At 39.6% G+C, this 17,669-nt stretch overlaps 1 protein-coding gene across 1 annotated transcript in view; it reads left to right on the forward strand.

The window, feature by feature from the left end:
• Nucleotides 1-17,669, forward strand: part of SSBP2 (single stranded DNA binding protein 2) — a 102,899-nt gene that overhangs the window by 69,564 nt on the left and 15,666 nt on the right. Inside the window, exons 5-14 of the mRNA XM_041463293.1 lie at nucleotides 1,248-1,307; nucleotides 2,851-2,917; nucleotides 3,084-3,154; nucleotides 5,206-5,273; nucleotides 9,342-9,390; nucleotides 10,350-10,385; nucleotides 12,243-12,297; nucleotides 13,832-13,902; nucleotides 14,630-14,708; nucleotides 15,855-15,883. Coding sequence (XP_041319227.1) covers nucleotides 1,248-1,307; nucleotides 2,851-2,917; nucleotides 3,084-3,154; nucleotides 5,206-5,273; nucleotides 9,342-9,390; nucleotides 10,350-10,385; nucleotides 12,243-12,297; nucleotides 13,832-13,902; nucleotides 14,630-14,708; nucleotides 15,855-15,883 — 585 coding nt within the window. The remainder of the gene's footprint in view (nucleotides 1-1,247; nucleotides 1,308-2,850; nucleotides 2,918-3,083; nucleotides 3,155-5,205; nucleotides 5,274-9,341; nucleotides 9,391-10,349; nucleotides 10,386-12,242; nucleotides 12,298-13,831; nucleotides 13,903-14,629; nucleotides 14,709-15,854; nucleotides 15,884-17,669) is intronic.

The raw sequence follows: 17,669 nt of genomic DNA on the forward strand, positions 1-17,669 counted from the left end.
GGGCCTCATCACATGCACAGCCCTTTCATTTTCTTATCAGAGGTTCTCACCATCAGAGAATGCACAAAGGAGCCTCCCTCTTCTACAGCACATAATTTCAAGTATCTTTTCATTAATCTATTCACAATTGTTATTGAACTTTCTTCTCCAGTTTGTAAACCCTCTGTACTTTAAATTGCTTTCTAGCACTACTTTGAGTGTGTGTTTATGTAGGTTACATTATTTCAGCTTTCATCTGATTCCAGGATGTGAAAGGTTTCATTAATTTATTGATGTAAGATCATAGGAAAAATACCAGTAGTAATTATTGGTAAAATAATTGCAGTTTCTCTGCTAGCTATTGCTAGACTAAATCAGTCTTTTTGTCCCTGTGCTCAGACACAGCATACTTTTATCTCTTCATTTTCTTCTGGAGCTGTAGGTGCTCCTGCTTGCCAAAGCCATCCTCTTCATCTTCTGTTTAGTCAGATATTTGTGCCTTTTTCATGTAGATTTGCCACTCATCTTTTTATATTTCTAGGCTATTGCCACACTTTGGGGTGGATTGAGTGAGAAGTTAAATGTTTTTAACCAGTACCACTCGATTATTTGGGGGCCTGGCCTTGTCTGTGGGCTGTGAGGTAGCTCTGGGGTAGCCAGGAGCCACCAGGACCTCTCAAGGTGTGGATGCTGTGCCAGATTTGGGTATAAATTCAGGGGTGAGAGAGGAGATCCAGTGTGTGAGCAGGGAGGAATGGCAGGAGTGCAGCACTGAATTGACATGGCAACTGAAACCAGCAAAATTCTAAATGTTTGCAAAATGACCTGGGAGTCTGTGCCCCCACAGGGTAAATTTTGTGTTGCTTTTCACTGTATTATGAAGAAGTGAATGAAAAGTATTTGTGAATTATTTTGATCTTCCTTACCACTGAACTCTCCCAAGAACACTTTTGTTTTCTATTCCAAAATTCCTATCTTTCCCCCTTCTCTAGTGGACAGTACAGATTCTGATTATGGTTTATTCTTTACTATTAAAGCATTAAGTTTTTTATATTCTGCACTTAAAAGTGCTGAAACAAATTGTTAAATAATTTATCCTGATAGATGGGTTGGCCGAGAATCTCTGAATTTCTCTGATACTGCTAAACATTGTGGGACAATGTCCGTGGGAGTGTTCAGGCTGGATGGGTGTGAGCGTGGCAGTGGTACAAAGTGGGATCTAGAGGATGAGTGGGATTATTCAGCAGTGTTTCTTTCTCTCCCTGCAGCCTTTCATGTCCCCCCGGTACCCTGGAGGCCCAAGGCCACCTCTCAGAATACCCAACCAGGTAAGGCTGATCCCTGATGCTCTGCTGGACATACAAATTACATTTATTCCACAGTAAATATAGGGATTATTAGTCTCATGAAGTGCTCTGTGGCTCCTCCAGACACTCTCAGAACTTTCTAAAAGCACTGAATTCCCAATTTTCCCTCATCTCCATCTAAGGATGTGCAAGGATGAGTAATGAGCTGCTGTTCGTCAGCAGGGACCTTTTCTGGCCCATCTGTGAGAAGAGGGTTCTGGAAGTAGAGAACATTTGTGTTTTCAAGTTCTCCATAGTGCAGATAGAGGAGGAGAAAGGGTTGTCAGCAGATGAAAAGTTAAAGACAAGCAGACAGAAAAACATCAGTGGAGCTCTGAGAGGAAAACTAGGTCATTTACAATATTGGGAAAGGTAGAAAGGATAAATGGAGCAGGTAGTTTGGTTCAACTTTGGTTTCCAGGACTGCCTTTCCATTGTCACACTAAACCCCAGCCTATTTCTGGCTATTTTTTATATTTGTGTAACTCAGTTTCAACAAATTTGTCATTACTTTTGACACACTGACACCAGAAGTGAGGAAATCTTAATTTCAGTGAGCTGGATGTACCAGGTGGCCAGACTTGTCCAGGTGTACCTGGTGATGTTTGGGATCAGGTAAAGCTACCTGTACCAGGGCTACTTTCTCACCAGGGCCCAGGGACTTAATTAACCTTGATGAAGTGATCATCTGTGCAGTGCCATTAGTACTGCACTTAATATCTGATAACATTTTGCTGCTGTAACTCAGTGCATTCCTGATTTTTGCACTTCCCAGTACTGTTTTAGCCAGAGGTGTCTGAGCCCCTGAGCCAAGGGTTTGGGTTTCACACCCTCTGTGCCTGAGCTCAGTGAATCCTGGCAGGTGGGATGTGGTGGCTGCCAGCTGCAGGTTGGGTTTCACAAGTGTTTTTGTCTGCACACTGGGGTATTTTCAGTCCAGGGTGGAGGATAATCACATAATCCCAGTGAACTGCAGCTCTTGCTGCATTCACATTATGCCAAATTCATTAATTGCTGCTTTAGCAGCACTGACATTACTCAAGGGCAGGGTGTGGGAGCAATAAACTGTTGTGGTGCAGCTTTAAGGGCCAAATTTTGATTAGGTGGTAGTTTGATCCTGGGGTTGTGGAAAGGGTCCCTGCCCATGGCAGAGGGGTTGGAAGGAGATGAGCTTTAAGGTCTCTTCCAACCCAAACCATTCTGACATTCTGCTCACTCAGGATACACTTCTGCTGAAAATGTGATGGTGCTTTGAAATGCTAAATAGCACCTCATGGATCAGCTACAAAGATCCATTCATAAAAGTGCTTTTCTGCTTGACCCAGCTGCAGGTAAAATCCTGTAAAAATGAGCTTTAAACCTAATTCAGCAAACCCAGAGGGCAGATTAATGTGGGAATTTAAAAGCACATTAACTCCTGACTCAGAGAAAACATCCAGGAATTAGGAATGAAACGTGTGTGCTGTGTCTTTACCATGAATTTGAACTCATTCTGTGGTTTTATGCTGTGTTTTCCCTGCCTCAGGCCCTCGGAGGTGTCCCGGGGAGTCAGCCCCTCCTGCCCAGCGGGATGGACCCCACACGGCAGCAGGGTGAGTGTGGGACCCCTCCACAGTGCTCTCCTCATCATGGGGCTTTTCTCTTAATTAGAAGGAGATAACTCATTAAAAGTAGCTGTGGAAGGTGATTGTGTCTTGCATAATTAAATCAGCTGTGTATTGCATATGTAAATACAATGTGTTTTATGTTTGTTTGCAGGTCATCCAAACATGGGAGGGCCAATGCAGAGGATGACTCCTCCGAGGGGAATGGTGCCATTAGGACCACAGGTATTTCCCACAGAGGGGTTGTCCTTAGTGACAGGCCTGTACTTAGTCTGTATTCTGTGTCTTTGCTTAGCTTGGAGATTCCCAGGGCTTGTTTTGATAATCCCTTTTTAAAACAAACTTCCTGTTTCACAGAAAAAAAGTGTTCTAAATTGCAGCTGTACAAAATTGAAATGAAAAATCTGTCATTTTCGTTAATATTTGGGATTAAAAGAAGAATCCCTTCACTTGCTTTCTTAAGAAAAGTGTGTGTTGTAATCAAAGACTGACACTGGCAAGGCAGACCAGGAGTGGAGTAGGTGTTTCCTCCTCCTCCTCACTGATTATGCTGTTTAGGAGGAAAATATTAATACCCTCTAACTTTGCCAAAAATATCTCTCCAAATTCTGCAAACTTTTTCTTCCGTCCGCCGTTGATCTAAATTTTGGCACATACAGCAGAGATGTTAGTGTAAAGTGAGATGTCCAGGCTACCATTTGTCCCCATGTCCACCCTGAGCATCTCTGTGGCTCTGTCCCAGAGGCACAAGCAGGGGACAGGCAGTCCTGCTGCACCCTGGAGCACAAATCCAGGAGGCTCCTCTGTTTTTCCAGCCCTCCAGGCAGCAGCACGTGGCTGGTGGTGTTCCTCACTGGTGCTGCCAGTGTTTTGTTTCACAGTGTGCTTGTTGTGCCCACACTGTGCATTTTTGCTTCCCCGTTTCAGATCATCTCCCTGGTGGCTGCTTGTTTGAATAGCAACTAAATTCTGAATTATTGAACAGCTTTGCCTTCCAAGTCTGTTCACAACTGTCTGTACAGTTTTGGGTCTTCCTGCTGCAAACCAGTTGTGCAGTTCTTCACAATCTCTGCTGAGCGGCCAGCAAAACCTATACAAATACAAAATAAAATATGTTTTGCTATTTTTTTTATGTGGCCCTGAAATGTATTTACCATTTTTGGAGGTAGAAACTCTGCTGTGCTGCCATATGAGATTGAGCTGATCCTTTATGCAGCACCATTAGTCACACAGCAGGCAAATCTCATGCCACTTTTTATGAGGATAATTTTTTCCATTTTTGCTGTCATTTAAGATCCAGTGTTTTTGTATGCTTCTTCTTTTTTGTGCTCAACATCCTAACCTACACAAAATTTAAGCCCACAAAATTTAAGTTCACAAATGACTCCATAATTGGATCACCAAATACTCTGCAGAGAGCATCACTGCTCTGAAAGGACACCTGCAAGGGTGGCAGTGCTATTATTTAGGGCAAAGGAGTAAATCTGCTTAGGATTAGCAGTAATTACAGGTGGGAGATTGTCAGGTGAGACAGATTGTGCTGCTTCTATTCCACTGAGTAAAAACAGGTGTAATTTATATTTTTGTGTAAGTAGTGCAGTCAAAGTGTGGATATCAGCGCATAAACTCAGATTTTTATGGGCATTGGGAATTTAATTTGTTATCATTGTTGGGACATTATTTATCATATTAAATACTCTTCATTTTGATTATCAAAGACCTGGGGTAGTGGGAGGTGTCCCTGCCCAGGCCAGGGGTGACATTGGATGGACTTTAAGGTCCCATTCTGGGTTTCTGTGATTTATTGGAATTGAATCATGGAAAGAGAAATGTAATGGTACAGTAGAGAGGTTATATCATGTGGTTTAATTTTATAGACATGTAATGAAATCTAGGTAGAAATAATAGCATTTGATATCTCAGAATCTTAGTAGGGGGTTCTGATATTGAATTGCCTTGGTTTAGAAGTGGAATTCATTATAAAACCTGACCCTTGCTGGCCATTAACTTGAGCTCAATATGTGTAAATAGTGTAATTCCCCCTGAAACCATGTTAACCATTCTTAGCCAATTTCTGATGTTGGTATTGTTCCTCCTTGGGGTTAAAGATCCCGATTTTTAGTCAGCAGTCAGGGAACCCTGAAAGCATGAATGGCATGGCCTGTCCTGGCAGCAGCTGCACAGGGATGTCATTAACCTGCTGTCCTTTCTTTCCCCCTCCTCTTTGGTTTTGTTTTTTTGTTTTGTGGTAGTCTGACCCTTGGTTGTCGTTGCAGAACTATGGAGGTGCCATGAGACCCCCTCTGAACGCTTTAGGTGGCCCGGGGATGCCTGGGATGAACATGTAAGCACAACACAAATCCTACTGTACCTAGAAAATGCCATTTTGCACTGCAGAAGGAGCAGTTGGGACAGGCAAGGCAAGGAGAACATGCTTTGATGACCAGTAAATGCAATTTTAAGAACTGAACCCACAGTCTAGCAGGAGCCTTGGCTGTCCTAACAAGTCTGTACAAAGATCAAACTTCAAATACTGGGAATGTTTTGTCAATAGAATCACTGACATATCCTTTTATGCATTTTTAAAAGTGACATTATTTTATTATATATATTTCTACTTACTAAATATCTTGTGAGGAATGGTTTTTCTCTGTGAAATAAATCAGTACTTAATTGTAGCAAAATAGCCTTTTTCTAGAACTATTTATAAGCAACAGAAAGACACTATTGATTTGAAAGTCTTCCTCAACTGCAGTTCTTATTTCCTTAAATGCATTTATTTCCAGTCTAAACAGATAGAGGAGCTTTACAGATAGGAGTGTATTTTTGTCAGTTTTTCTGTGTATTTCTGGATCTGGAAAATTGTCTGGTAAAAATGGATGTAATTTGAGTTCAGATTTATTCTAAATGTGAATGTAGCCATGGCAGGGTGTTGTACCTTGTATTCCTGAAGACACCCCCCCCCCCTTTTAAATGTGTATAAATACTTCAGATTATATATGAATATATACATGTATGAATATATATATGTATATATATATATATGAATACTTCAGTAACATCAAGGAAGCAGTCAAGATTTCTATATGCTTTTCCTATTGTATCATAGATACCCATTTTTACTCTAGTTTTTATAGGAAACGTAAATAAGAAATGATAATTTTCATTTCAAGTAAAAAGTTACCACCCTGAAGAAGTCAAAGAGGTACAGAAGTAGATAATGTAATTTTGAAAAATCCACTGTACCTCTAATGGGTTTGGATTTCCAGACATGCATTGAAATCTTGAAGTAAATAAATTAAAATCTGAAGTTGCTTGTTGCTCTGTCATATACATCACATATGGGGATTTAAGACAATTCTAGGAGCCTTCCTGAGGGTGGGCATTTATATTTTTCAATTAAGTTGATGTGGAAAAAATATTTAGACATTTGAAATTTAGTGTGAGTCAAGTATAGGCACTGTAGAGGTTTTCCTCAGCAGAAGACTGTATAAAAACATGGAAATTGACTTTCCAGAAGTAAAATTGAGGGATAAATAAGATATTTTGAAACTATTTATTCACATAAATGAGAAATTCCATGGGAAAAAATAAGAAAAGAGTTTCCTGTATGACAAAAAGATTTCCTGGCCTACCAGAAAGAGAAGGATCGAGGTACTTATGTTGCTGTTTTTTATAAACACATTTTATAAAAGGGTTGCTCTGAGTTGGGATTCTTGGAATTGTATTTTCAGGGCATGAGGGCATGAATTGTATTTTCAGGGCTTTCCTACTGTAAATTGACTGCTGTCTCTGAAATTGTCAGAGTCAGGGCTGGCCTGGGGCAGAGCAGAGGAGGGACCCGAATGTGCTCCCCTCACCCTGCACCCACTGGGGAAATCACATTCCAGCTGACTTCAGGATGTCCCTTCACACCTGAGGTTTTCTTTGCATGACATCTTCACATCCTTACTGCTCTGTTCCTCATTTTCCTGGGTTTTTGGCAGTGTCAGGTGCAGGAATGTGTGCTCCACAGGAACAGCTGCCGTTTGAAATCCAGCTTTTCCTCCTTGGAATGCAAAGGGAAGCTGCTTTGGTTAAGAGCAGGCTATCTGCCAAATGAAATCTTACTTTTTCTGGGTGAGAAAGTGCCCTTTGTGGTCAGAAAGGGCTCGTAAGGCAGCATTTCAGCCCATGCAGTGCACAGATGCAGCACTGCTGGGTAATTCCTTGCTGTGCCATCAACAGCACCATCAATTTCTGTGGGACACAGCTGATGCCCAAGCCATCTTCTTCCACAGAATAACTTCATTTCAGGCTGTAAGTTTTTCACTTGGAACTTGGCATAGCCGTTTTTAGGAAGATTTCATGTCTCTGCCAGTTTTTGGGAGAAAAAGGCAGATTTCAGGGAGCAGTGTTACATTTCACTGGTGATTTTTAACACCCTGTGTGACCTGCAGTGCTGTCTCAAGCACTAAGAATATCTCACTCATGCCTCAGATTAAAAAAAAAAAAAAAGAAAAAGGTGTGATTTTGTCTTTTAACTTCAATTCACAAACTTGAGTCTAGATGTTTCATTTCCTGATGGAATATATTTGCCTCTTGGGAAACTGGAATTTCAGACTTATTTTTTCAAGCCAGGATTGACACTTACAGGACAAACTCTAAAAAAATTGCAGAAAAAAAAAAAAAGGGTTGTAGCAACAGAGACTTTGTGAAGTATTTTGGAACTGGTATTTGTATGGGTATGTTTCATGACCTTGTTGGTGCTTCCAAAATAAACATTTTAGGAAAAGACAAAAGACCTGCTTGCATGGAATTGAAAAAAAAAAAACTAATAAAATTGCAGTTTGGGGAGTTTTATATGTGTTTTACATATAAAACTATATATGTGTTTTCCATATGTTGTGGAGCTTTTGGCTCCACAAAATCCATGTGGCTTTCCAGCAGAATCTGCTGCAGTGATTTCTAAGCCTATACTGAAAGCTGTCCAATAAATCTGAAAATTCCAGCAGCTTTTTAGATGAAAGGTGAGTTCCCATGTCTCAGTGTAATTTCTGAGTTCCCATATTCCTGTGGCTTAAGCCAGTTTTGTCTCTGAGTCAGTACATGTCACAGAAATGAGTGCAAGGGTTTGGGGAGAAAACAGGCTTTTAAGTGTTGTTACAAATATTCCTGATTTTCCTCAAAGAGAGGATCCAATAAACCAATGAAAAATAAGAAAAAAACAGCAAGACCAAAAAAGAAAGTTGATATTTCACTATGTGATCATCAGCAGAGGAGAAATTGCTGAATATTTGACCTGAGGAGCATTTTTTCTCTCTCAGTCTTTCTTTGAATGAAGCAAAAAAGACCATACCAACATTCTTGATTTCCAGCATTCCAACAATAAAGGCAGTGGAAATAAATAAATTTTCTGTTGATTTTTTTTTTTTTTTTTGAGATTGCTCCTTTATAGTTTCATCAGCAATGTAATAAAAAAAAAAATAAGATTCAATATTAAATCCCTCAGGCAATGTTTTTATTTCTGCAAGACTTAGAAAACTTTCAGAACTCATTAATAAAGGGTGACTCTTTCTCTCTGTTTCAGTCTCTCTCCCATGCCTGGCGAGCTGCAGTGGTTAATGTTGCTTTTCTACAGCTAATGAGGCCAAAAGGCCACTGAAAATGTGAAAGTTTTGTCATCTGCTCTGCCTCTGTTGTCAGGGCCTTCAAAAAGTGATTCAGTGTAGTTTGTAAACAAGCAGGAGCTCTTGGTACTCCCAGAAATAATTATGGATTTGGGACATTGTGAGATTTTACCTCTGGTGTGTCTCAGTCCCCTCTGCATTGTTAGGAGATGAAGCCTCAGCCCCAAAATATTTTTCTCAGTTTAGCTGAGGGTGAGAAACTTAAAATAACAGCAAAAGTTGTGAGAAAAACCTTTTGAGGATTTTCTGAGTGTAATACATTAAATTTATTATCATGGCTGTTGTTGTTATCATCATGGTCATCATCATCATCCTCATCACCATACAGGGATCAGAGCAACATATTTTGTATGGCTTGTTCTTTTATAAATGAGGTGCTCCCAAAACATTTATACCTAATTGCACAAGTTTTGCTAATGAAACCTGACTATACTGCAGTATTCTAGACCCAGAGTGCACTTCAGGCATGTGCTTAATTAAACTGAACATTTATTTATTTTATGACTTAAATTTATTTTCTGAGTAGTAAATAAATTAATCAACTCACCAAATGACTGAATAGCAGTGCAACAACAAAAATCCTGCTATTGCATTTTAACTTGGTGTAGTTGCAGTTTATAACTACAGTGGTTTGAAAAAAAACCATTTCCTTCCTCTGGAAACAGGTTATCCAGATTTTTTGCCCCAGAGCTGGTCAGAGGATGGGGGTGGTTCTGTGTTTCATCATTCTTCTTCTGTTTCAGGGGTCCTGGGGGTGGTAGACCTTGGCCAAACCCAACCAATGCCAATTCTGTAAGTAAATACTACAAATATATTTGACATCTCTTGTATTTAGGGAAGTATCTGTAAAATAAAGGTAGTCCTGGGATGCTACATGAGCAGCAGTGTCTTCTATTTCTCCAGAAGGCAGAAGTTCTTAATTTTCATTCAGGGATCATATATCATTAGTTTAAAAGTGTCCATTTTTGGCACTTGTGGATGGATAAGGTGGATCTGGCTTGCCGTGCTAAACAGTTCTTCCTGGTTTTCTCACTTTTGCCTTTTTAATTCTATTAGTGAAATTCCTCAGTTTTCTTTTGCATGTACTCAATTAAAATTGATATTTTTTAGCTGATAGTTAATGTCTTTTCTGTCCCTGAAATCAATTGGCAGGCTCAGGAATAGATTTGTTTGTAATAATAATTTGTTGTCTGCACTAAGTTGTCTGTAGAGAAATTTGTGTTTGTCAGTACATTTGCTGCTCCCACAACAGCACTGCCCCGTGTTCCTTTGGAAAGGCAGTAACAGGGAAGGAAACCAGATTATTCACAGGATTTCTCCTGTCTTTAAAAAAACATAAATAAAAAATGAAAATAGACACTAGTATCTTCTAAGGTGAAAGAATTGGTAGCCTCTTTTCCTTTTGTGGTGAAGATTGTATTCAAAATCAGGTATCTCTGAGAATATACAAATTCAGTTTGTGCTGACTCTGAAGTCCTGCTGACTGAAATGCAAGTACGTGCTGCCTGAGTCCATACACCTTACAAACTGCATTGCCTTAGTAACCTTATACCTTCACATTTGAATACTTTATTATTTTGATAGTCAGTATTTTGCTGAAGAGAGGTGTTTATTTTGACAGCAGAGGCGTTTCCCCATGCTTTCAGCTGTTACTCTCAATTAGTTCCTCTAATTGAATCAGCTCTCACTGCAGCTGCAGAAGCCCAGCGCAGAGGGACCCAAAATCACTGTTTTTTCTGTTGGTGTTACAGATACCCTATTCCTCAGCCTCTCCTGGGAACTACGTGGTGAGTGCCTTTGTGTGTGTTTGTTGGACATCACATCCCTGTCTCATGTGGGCAGGGAAGCAGCAGCCCAGATGTTGAGGGGAGCCCCCAGTGCTGGCTGAACATCTGGCCTGCACCGAGGTTTCTGCTGCAGGTGTGGGTGCTCATCAGCATCACCTTGTCAGCCTGCTCCAAACTGCCCCCAGTGCTGCTCCAGTGCAGAAAACATTTCCATACCTCAAACCATGTATTGTGCACAATAATGGAGCAGGAAAAGGCCCTTGGCTTTCCCAGGGAAACCACGCTGTGTGGGAGTTTGTGGACTTCTGCAGGGAAAAGGTGTTCATGTGTAGTGCTGGATTTTGTCTCTGCCACTAGAGATGAACTTTGTTTATTGTTTTAGACTCTTTGTTGTTGTTGTTGCACTCAGGTTATCTGTATGGCTGAGGAGCTCTTCTAAGGCAGTTTGTTTATTCTGTTTTTATCACATGCAGGGGGCTGGTGCCACAGGGTGACAAGGGAGAATTATATAATTAAAAGTAATGTATTCTGTCATTTATTTGGACAATTAACTGGGGGAAAAGTTATGATTCTTGCAAGTATTTGTAACTATAGGCCTCATTTTTTCACAGCTTAGTGGAAACAGTCAATATTTGATGTTTCCAAATCAGTTCTTTCAATGGAGAACTTCACAGAGGTCACTCTGTTTGGAGGAGATTTGGTGGGTTTGCCAGATTCTATTGGTGAAGGATTTAAAGACATTTTGGGAATATTTGACTTCACAGAGAGCAACTGTTTGGGGATGAGGGATGGGATGGAGAGCTCCTCAAAAAGGCTTTTAGTGAAAGGATTTGTAATCTGAAATTATTCGCTTTAAGAAGTTAGTAAGATTCATCTATATATAATATAATAATATATGCTGATATAAAAACGTATCTACTAACATGTAAGTATATATAATATGTATAAATATGCAAATTAGATACATTTTACACATTAATGAAATTATATTCTCAGAGTGAAAATAGTTGATACCAAGAAACTGTCTAAGAGAAGAAAAAACACAATGAGAGTAAAAGCAAATTAAAAATAAAATGCACAAGTTAATGAGGACAAGTAACTTTTCTCATAAATTATCAGTTAGCTGTTCCTGCATCTCTTTATGTGATGTTGAAAAACATGCAGAGAGAGCCCTTAAAAAATCAAGTGAGCTTAGTACACAGGTATATGAATAAAAAGTATATGGAGAGCCTGTGTTGCCTAGGGAGTCCTATGGGTTTGGGTAAAATCTGGATATAAATCTATGGATAAAAGTTTATATGTAAAAGTTATATGGACAGATACCCTTTAAGCAGACAGAACATCCAGACCCTTGTAATCACTGCCACTGAAAAGATATCCCTGTCTGAAACAGAATATCTGCTGTTTTAAATGGTAACAAAAGAGATAAAATACAGTAATAGCCTTATGCAATGAAAAGAATAATTATTCCTAGCAGTCTATGTAGGTTTTATTACAGAAAGTCAACATTTATTGACTTTAATTGATGTAGGCATTTTTGCCAAAGTGGAAGTTGGTAGGTTTTCATGTTACCTGACGGGGTTCAACAAACAGAGGAAGCAAGATGTTATGTTTCTGTTCTTAGTAAATTATTAGGGTGATTCGCATAAATTCCTGCAGAAATCTTAAAGAACCCAAAAACTCTTGTTTAACAGCCAGAGCATTTTGTGTTTCTTAGTCTTGATCAGATTTGTGACATGGAAATCACCAAAACTTTAAAAAATAAATGTTCATTGATGTGGGGTTTTTTTGTGTGTCTGTTTTAGGTTTTTTCTAACCTTTTAATTCATGCTAACTGACAATTTTTACTCTCCCCAGGGTCCTCCAGGAGGTGGAGGGCCACCAGGAACACCCATCATGCCTAGTCCTGCAGGTACTGAAATATACTTGGAAATAACAAAATTATAAGGGATTTTAGGAAGTACACTTTTTTTTTTTTTTTTAGATAAAGGGTCAGATAGCCAAATTATTGGGTCCACACTTTCTGTATGAAGTTTTCTTCCATACTTGCTAACCTCTCCAGCAGAGGAGGGTAAGGAAGTTTCCTAACTGGCCATAAAAACTTACTGCACCCCTATACTACTTCATTAAATACAAATCTAGAGATTTAAATATATAAAAATCAAAACCAAAACAAATAAAACCCTGCAAAAAAATGAACAAACGAAAAGGGCAACCTAAGGTAAAGATATTTTGAAGTTCTGTTTTCCAAAGCATGAAAACACTTGGAAATTGGCTGTTTGTGAGTTTTGCCAAGATATTTACTGACCTATGAGACCAACAGCTCAAAGACTCCACAGCCCAAGCATCCCTGTGTGTTCTGACATGAGCCAGGACAGCAGACAGGTTTTTACCCAGAGCCTGGGGACAGCCAGGGAAGTGTTTGCACAGGGTTCTGATGGACAAAGAACTTCTTGCCTGCATTACTGAATATTAAAAACAACTTATTAGGCTGATTTCACTTCAGGCTAAAGGCTTTTCTGTTCCCCCTTTTCCTCAGACAGCATCTTTGAGTATTATAGTGATATGTAGTGCTCTGTGTATAATGGATTTATTAGCTTGGATTAATGCTTAGAAAATCAACTTGGAAATCTTGATTAATAGGCAAAATCCTTGATTTATCTTCCTGTTGTACATAGAATGTCACTGGGTGTGGAATGGGCTTGTGGAGGGTCTGGGTGCAGAGTGTTGAGCACTTTTTATTCTCTGTGCACTTACTGATTTTCCAGAATTGTCAATATATCTTTTTTTTAATCACACTATCCCCTTAGGGATGTGTACAGACTTTTGTCAGGTCATTGTCCTTTCAGTTTTTGTCATTTTGGGGTTTTTTTGCAAGCCTTGCACCAGGCTGCACCATGAAGATGGATCAGCTAAAGCCTCCCTCAGGAGGGAAGGATCTTTGCACTCCACTGAAGACTTGGATATATTCAAAATCACATGGACTTGACAGGGATGAGAGAAAAAAATTGTAACTCTCAGTCTGTGTAAGGGGAAGCTTTTTATCATTTATTACAGGCGGAAAACAAATTACAGGAAGTATTGATAGGAAACAAACTCCTGTTCTGTGGATAATATTGAAGATGAGTGAAGAAATGTAGAACTCCAGGAAACAGGGCTTTAGGAATTTAATAGTCACAGATTCTTGGTGATTTATAAACCTTTTAACAGTCATGCATAAAGCTAGAGCCCAGAAGTAGTCACCTGGGGACCATGGCAATTATTTCTTTTCATAGCCCTGTTGTGTGGCAGCAGTGGATAGAAAGAGAATAAAATCTGCCATTATATTGCCACTGTGTATGGGATTGAGGCACAGTAATAATATGAACAAAATGACAGGAAATGTATGAGGTGAGTAATTTTATTGAAAAGTGTATTTTAGCACTTAAAATAATCTCTCATTACAGATTCAACCAACTCTGGAGACAACATGTACACTTTAATGAACGCTGTGCCACCTGGGCCCAACAGACCTAATGTAAATATGAATTTTCTTACATCTTTTGAGTAGTGCAGCCTTTTGTTTATCCAAGCACTGTGTTTGCAGCAGCTATCATTATTGCTAAGCTTTCCTTTTTTATGGGTGGCTCTTCAGTTATGGGCCTCTGGGAAAAAAGAAACTGCCAGCAGAACTTAAAAATAAATATATGTAGATATGCTAAGCCATTATGCAGTAAATTGCAGATTTTTTGGCTATAATGGTAGTATCTTTTAAATGTGTGAAGAGCTACATTTAAGGTTAATTATGTAATTGGATAAAACCTGCTCAAGTTATGAAGGTGATGAGGAGCTTTCCAACTTAGGATAGGTCGGGCGGGGTTTGAAAGCTGTTAATTAATCACTGGTGGATTGAAGGGAGTTACAAAAGTTCCCTATAACTTCAGCAGGGATAGGGCTGAGTTGCCAGCAGCAGTCTGAGAAGTCATACAAAACCAACACTGAAGTAAATAATAAATTATTACTGTGTCGGATTCCAGCCTACAGAGGTGAGAGTCTCCAAAAACCATTAAACTGACCCCAAAAAATGCCGGTTTTCAGTCTTCACGAGACACCTTCTCTTAAAGGCCTGAATGGGACCGGACAGTCTCATTCAGAGTTGAGGATTTGTCCTCACTTTTTTCCCCGCTTCTCCTGAGGAACGTTTTCTCTGTGTGAGGTTGTGTGCTAAACACTTGTGCAGTTTTTAATGCCTGCTCCTTTTGTAGTTTCCACTGGGGCCAGGCTCAGACGGACCCATGAGCGGACTGGGTGGAATGGACTCACACCACATGAACGGATCTTTAGGTAACAGCATCAGTAAATACTGACAGCCCGGTCAGTTCTCAGTGCCACTGCTGCTTTCTGTGACTGTTCTTGCAGTTCTGTGGAAGGCAGTTTGTTGAAATGTATGGAAAAAGGTCTGTATGCATCAGTGAGATGAAGGGAATGATTTGAAGAGGCTGTGGCAATGGAAAAATAAAGTGATTGAAGCTCATTGAGCAGACTTGTTGTGAACAATAACAATTCAGCATAGGCCTCTCTTTCCTAGAGAGAAATACTCTTTTCTTTTGTAAACACGTCCCTCAAATGTTAGCTTACTTTATACAGGGACATTTTAGCAGCCTTTCTTTACCCATTACAATCCTGGAATGGTTTAACTACTAATGATGCACATTGCATTCAAGTCAATGAAATCTGTGTGAGAGGCAGCCACACCTTTTCCTATCACTTTCTACAGGCTGAGAATTTTTTCTCCTATGCTACAATGAAAAATTAAATTGCAGCAGTTATGGGAGGATTTTACCCAGCTATATACCCAGCATATAGTTTATCCTTTTGGGCCATGAAATAATAACTCCTGATAACATCTATGTGTCTGACATTTCTGGAGAGATAAATCATATTCCTTCTTGGCCTTAGTTTGCCTGGCTGTATGAAGGAGCTGTTTCAGTCTTCCCACAGCTCCATTTCTGATGGTTTTGCTGTGATCTCTTCTAGTTTTGTACTCAGTACTCTTCCAGATTTTGTCTTTCCTGAAAATACATGTCTTTTGCTGCTAAAAAACCTTTTCTTCATTCATCCATCCTAAAATTGCATTTCCTTTATTCTCTGCTTTACCTGAGGTGAGAGCTACAGCATGTGAAAAAAGCCCTCAGTTTTCAATAGTCTTGCACTCATCATATTTCATTGTATTTGGTTTCCATTACTCTGCTCATCAGAATCATCTGTTTTCTTCTAAGAGATACTCAGTACATGTAGTACAACAACAGTTGATGGAGCCTCAGATTGATTGAGTGGATTATTCTGTACCAACTTACACTTTTACTAAGTTGTTTTTTTTTTTAAATGTTGATGTTTTTAAATGTCGCACTATGTCTTTTCTGTGAAAAACAAATTATTGGATTAGCTTCAGGTCAAAATTAACTGAGCAATTGTCTGGTTTAATTTCAGGCTCAGGAGACATGGACAGTATTTCCAAAGTGAGTATCTAATCAGATATCTGGAATTTTTAGAGTGTGTCACTCTAAACTCAATTCCTTTGTCTCTGTTACGAATCTTTTTTTGCTATGCACCTTTATTATATCTATATTATATATAATTTGATCCAGTTCATAATCTGATTGATCATGTTGTAGTCTTTGGTGCTCTTCAAATAAATGAAACCAGGTCTAATAATCAATTCCAGTCAAATGTAAATTTGGGACAATATTCTTAGGGTGTTGCAGGATTGGGTTTGTCACCTCTCTAAGGTAATGTTAATATCTTAATCCTCAGGATAAATTTCCAAAAACTAGATTAAGAAGTAGTTTCAGAAGAAGCACTGTTTTGATACCACAACATTAAATAGCTGGAAAAGGATGTGACTTTAATCTGCAGGGATTTTACATCTACAAAAATAATACTTGAATGCGTCACTTCTGTAAAAATAAAACTGCTGTGGATGTGATCACCATTAACTTAGGAATTAATGAGCTGATGTGGTAAAGGGGCATAAATGTGTTCTTAAATGTTAATAACATTTTCAGACTCTGCATGACATAAAGTGATGGAAGGGAAAGACCACATTGCCTCAGCTGTGCAGTGAGGGATTCAATAAAACCCTCCTGTGAGATGACCAGCATACAGCACATTTTTAATCAAAGTCTTATCTTTTTTCTTCACTGTCTTACTGCAAACTGCAGCATTTTTAAAGGGAGAAAAAATCCAAAACATTTCCGTTCCCATGGGATACTTTTTAAAGCCAGTATTCCACTTTTAGCTGGTCAGTATGTGCTGGTACAGGTATCAGCAGCTCTGAAAACTTGGGTCCTAAACAATTTGCCTGAAAGTCTCATAATATGTCAACCTGCATGAATAACTCATGGAAATAACACTTGATATATGTGATTCTTAAATAAGTAAAAGAAAAATGCTGTTAATTTTGCCTGTAAAACACTTGTCCATAGAAAATGGATCCAGTCCTGGCAGAATCAGTACAGCTCACAGAATTCATAGCTTTCTAGAGAAGATTTTGGCTAAATTGGCTGAATGGCAGAACATGAATTATTTTATGAAGTAAGTTCAGACGAGGGCAGTAAATGAACTGAAATTATGCATGTTAAATAAACACTACCAATCTGCATTTATTGCAATGCCCATGGAATTTGTGCAGGCACCAGGGGCACCCTTGCTTTGGAACATCCCAGTTGGTGCTGTAGTGCTTGACCCCACCTAGCCAAAAAGCAGCCTGGGGGAGTCACTAAAATAGGATTTTTCCAGGAATTTGGCCCTTTGAGGCTGGCGTGCTGCAGCAATGGCAGAATGCCAAAGCTTAGTTCTACACAGAGCAACATAAAATAGGGGGGAAATCCCCCAGGAGCAAGCGAAGGTGCAGGAGCATCATGTAAAATACATGTGGGAAGGTCTGTATGTTGCTGGAGGCTGAGGGCAGTGGGAGTGCTGGGCTTGTGCAGGCTGACCCTGTGTAACACAGGAGAGCTCTGGGCTCCCTGCATTAGTGCTGCTGGGGGCACAGCAGCAGTAGGTGCAGCCTTCTCTGAGCTCTGGGTCCCTGAACATCTGTGTGCTGGCTTCACTGGAGAGCACACTTAATTAACTGATGTCAATAACCTCGTGAGGCTTTAGTTGTCTTTGATGGACGTGCTGTCCAGTGGCCTGAGGGTCACAGTTGTGGAAGGAGTGAATTGGACTGAGGAAAGCAGAAGGGCTAAAGCAGGCATTGGGACCCAACTCTCTGAGCTGTATTTCAGATGCTGGTAAAGAAGT

This window comes from Pyrgilauda ruficollis, unplaced genomic scaffold, assembly GCF_017590135.1.
Source record: "Pyrgilauda ruficollis isolate IOZ18807 unplaced genomic scaffold, ASM1759013v1 scaffold164, whole genome shotgun sequence".
NCBI lineage: Eukaryota > Metazoa > Chordata > Aves > Passeriformes > Passeridae > Pyrgilauda > Pyrgilauda ruficollis.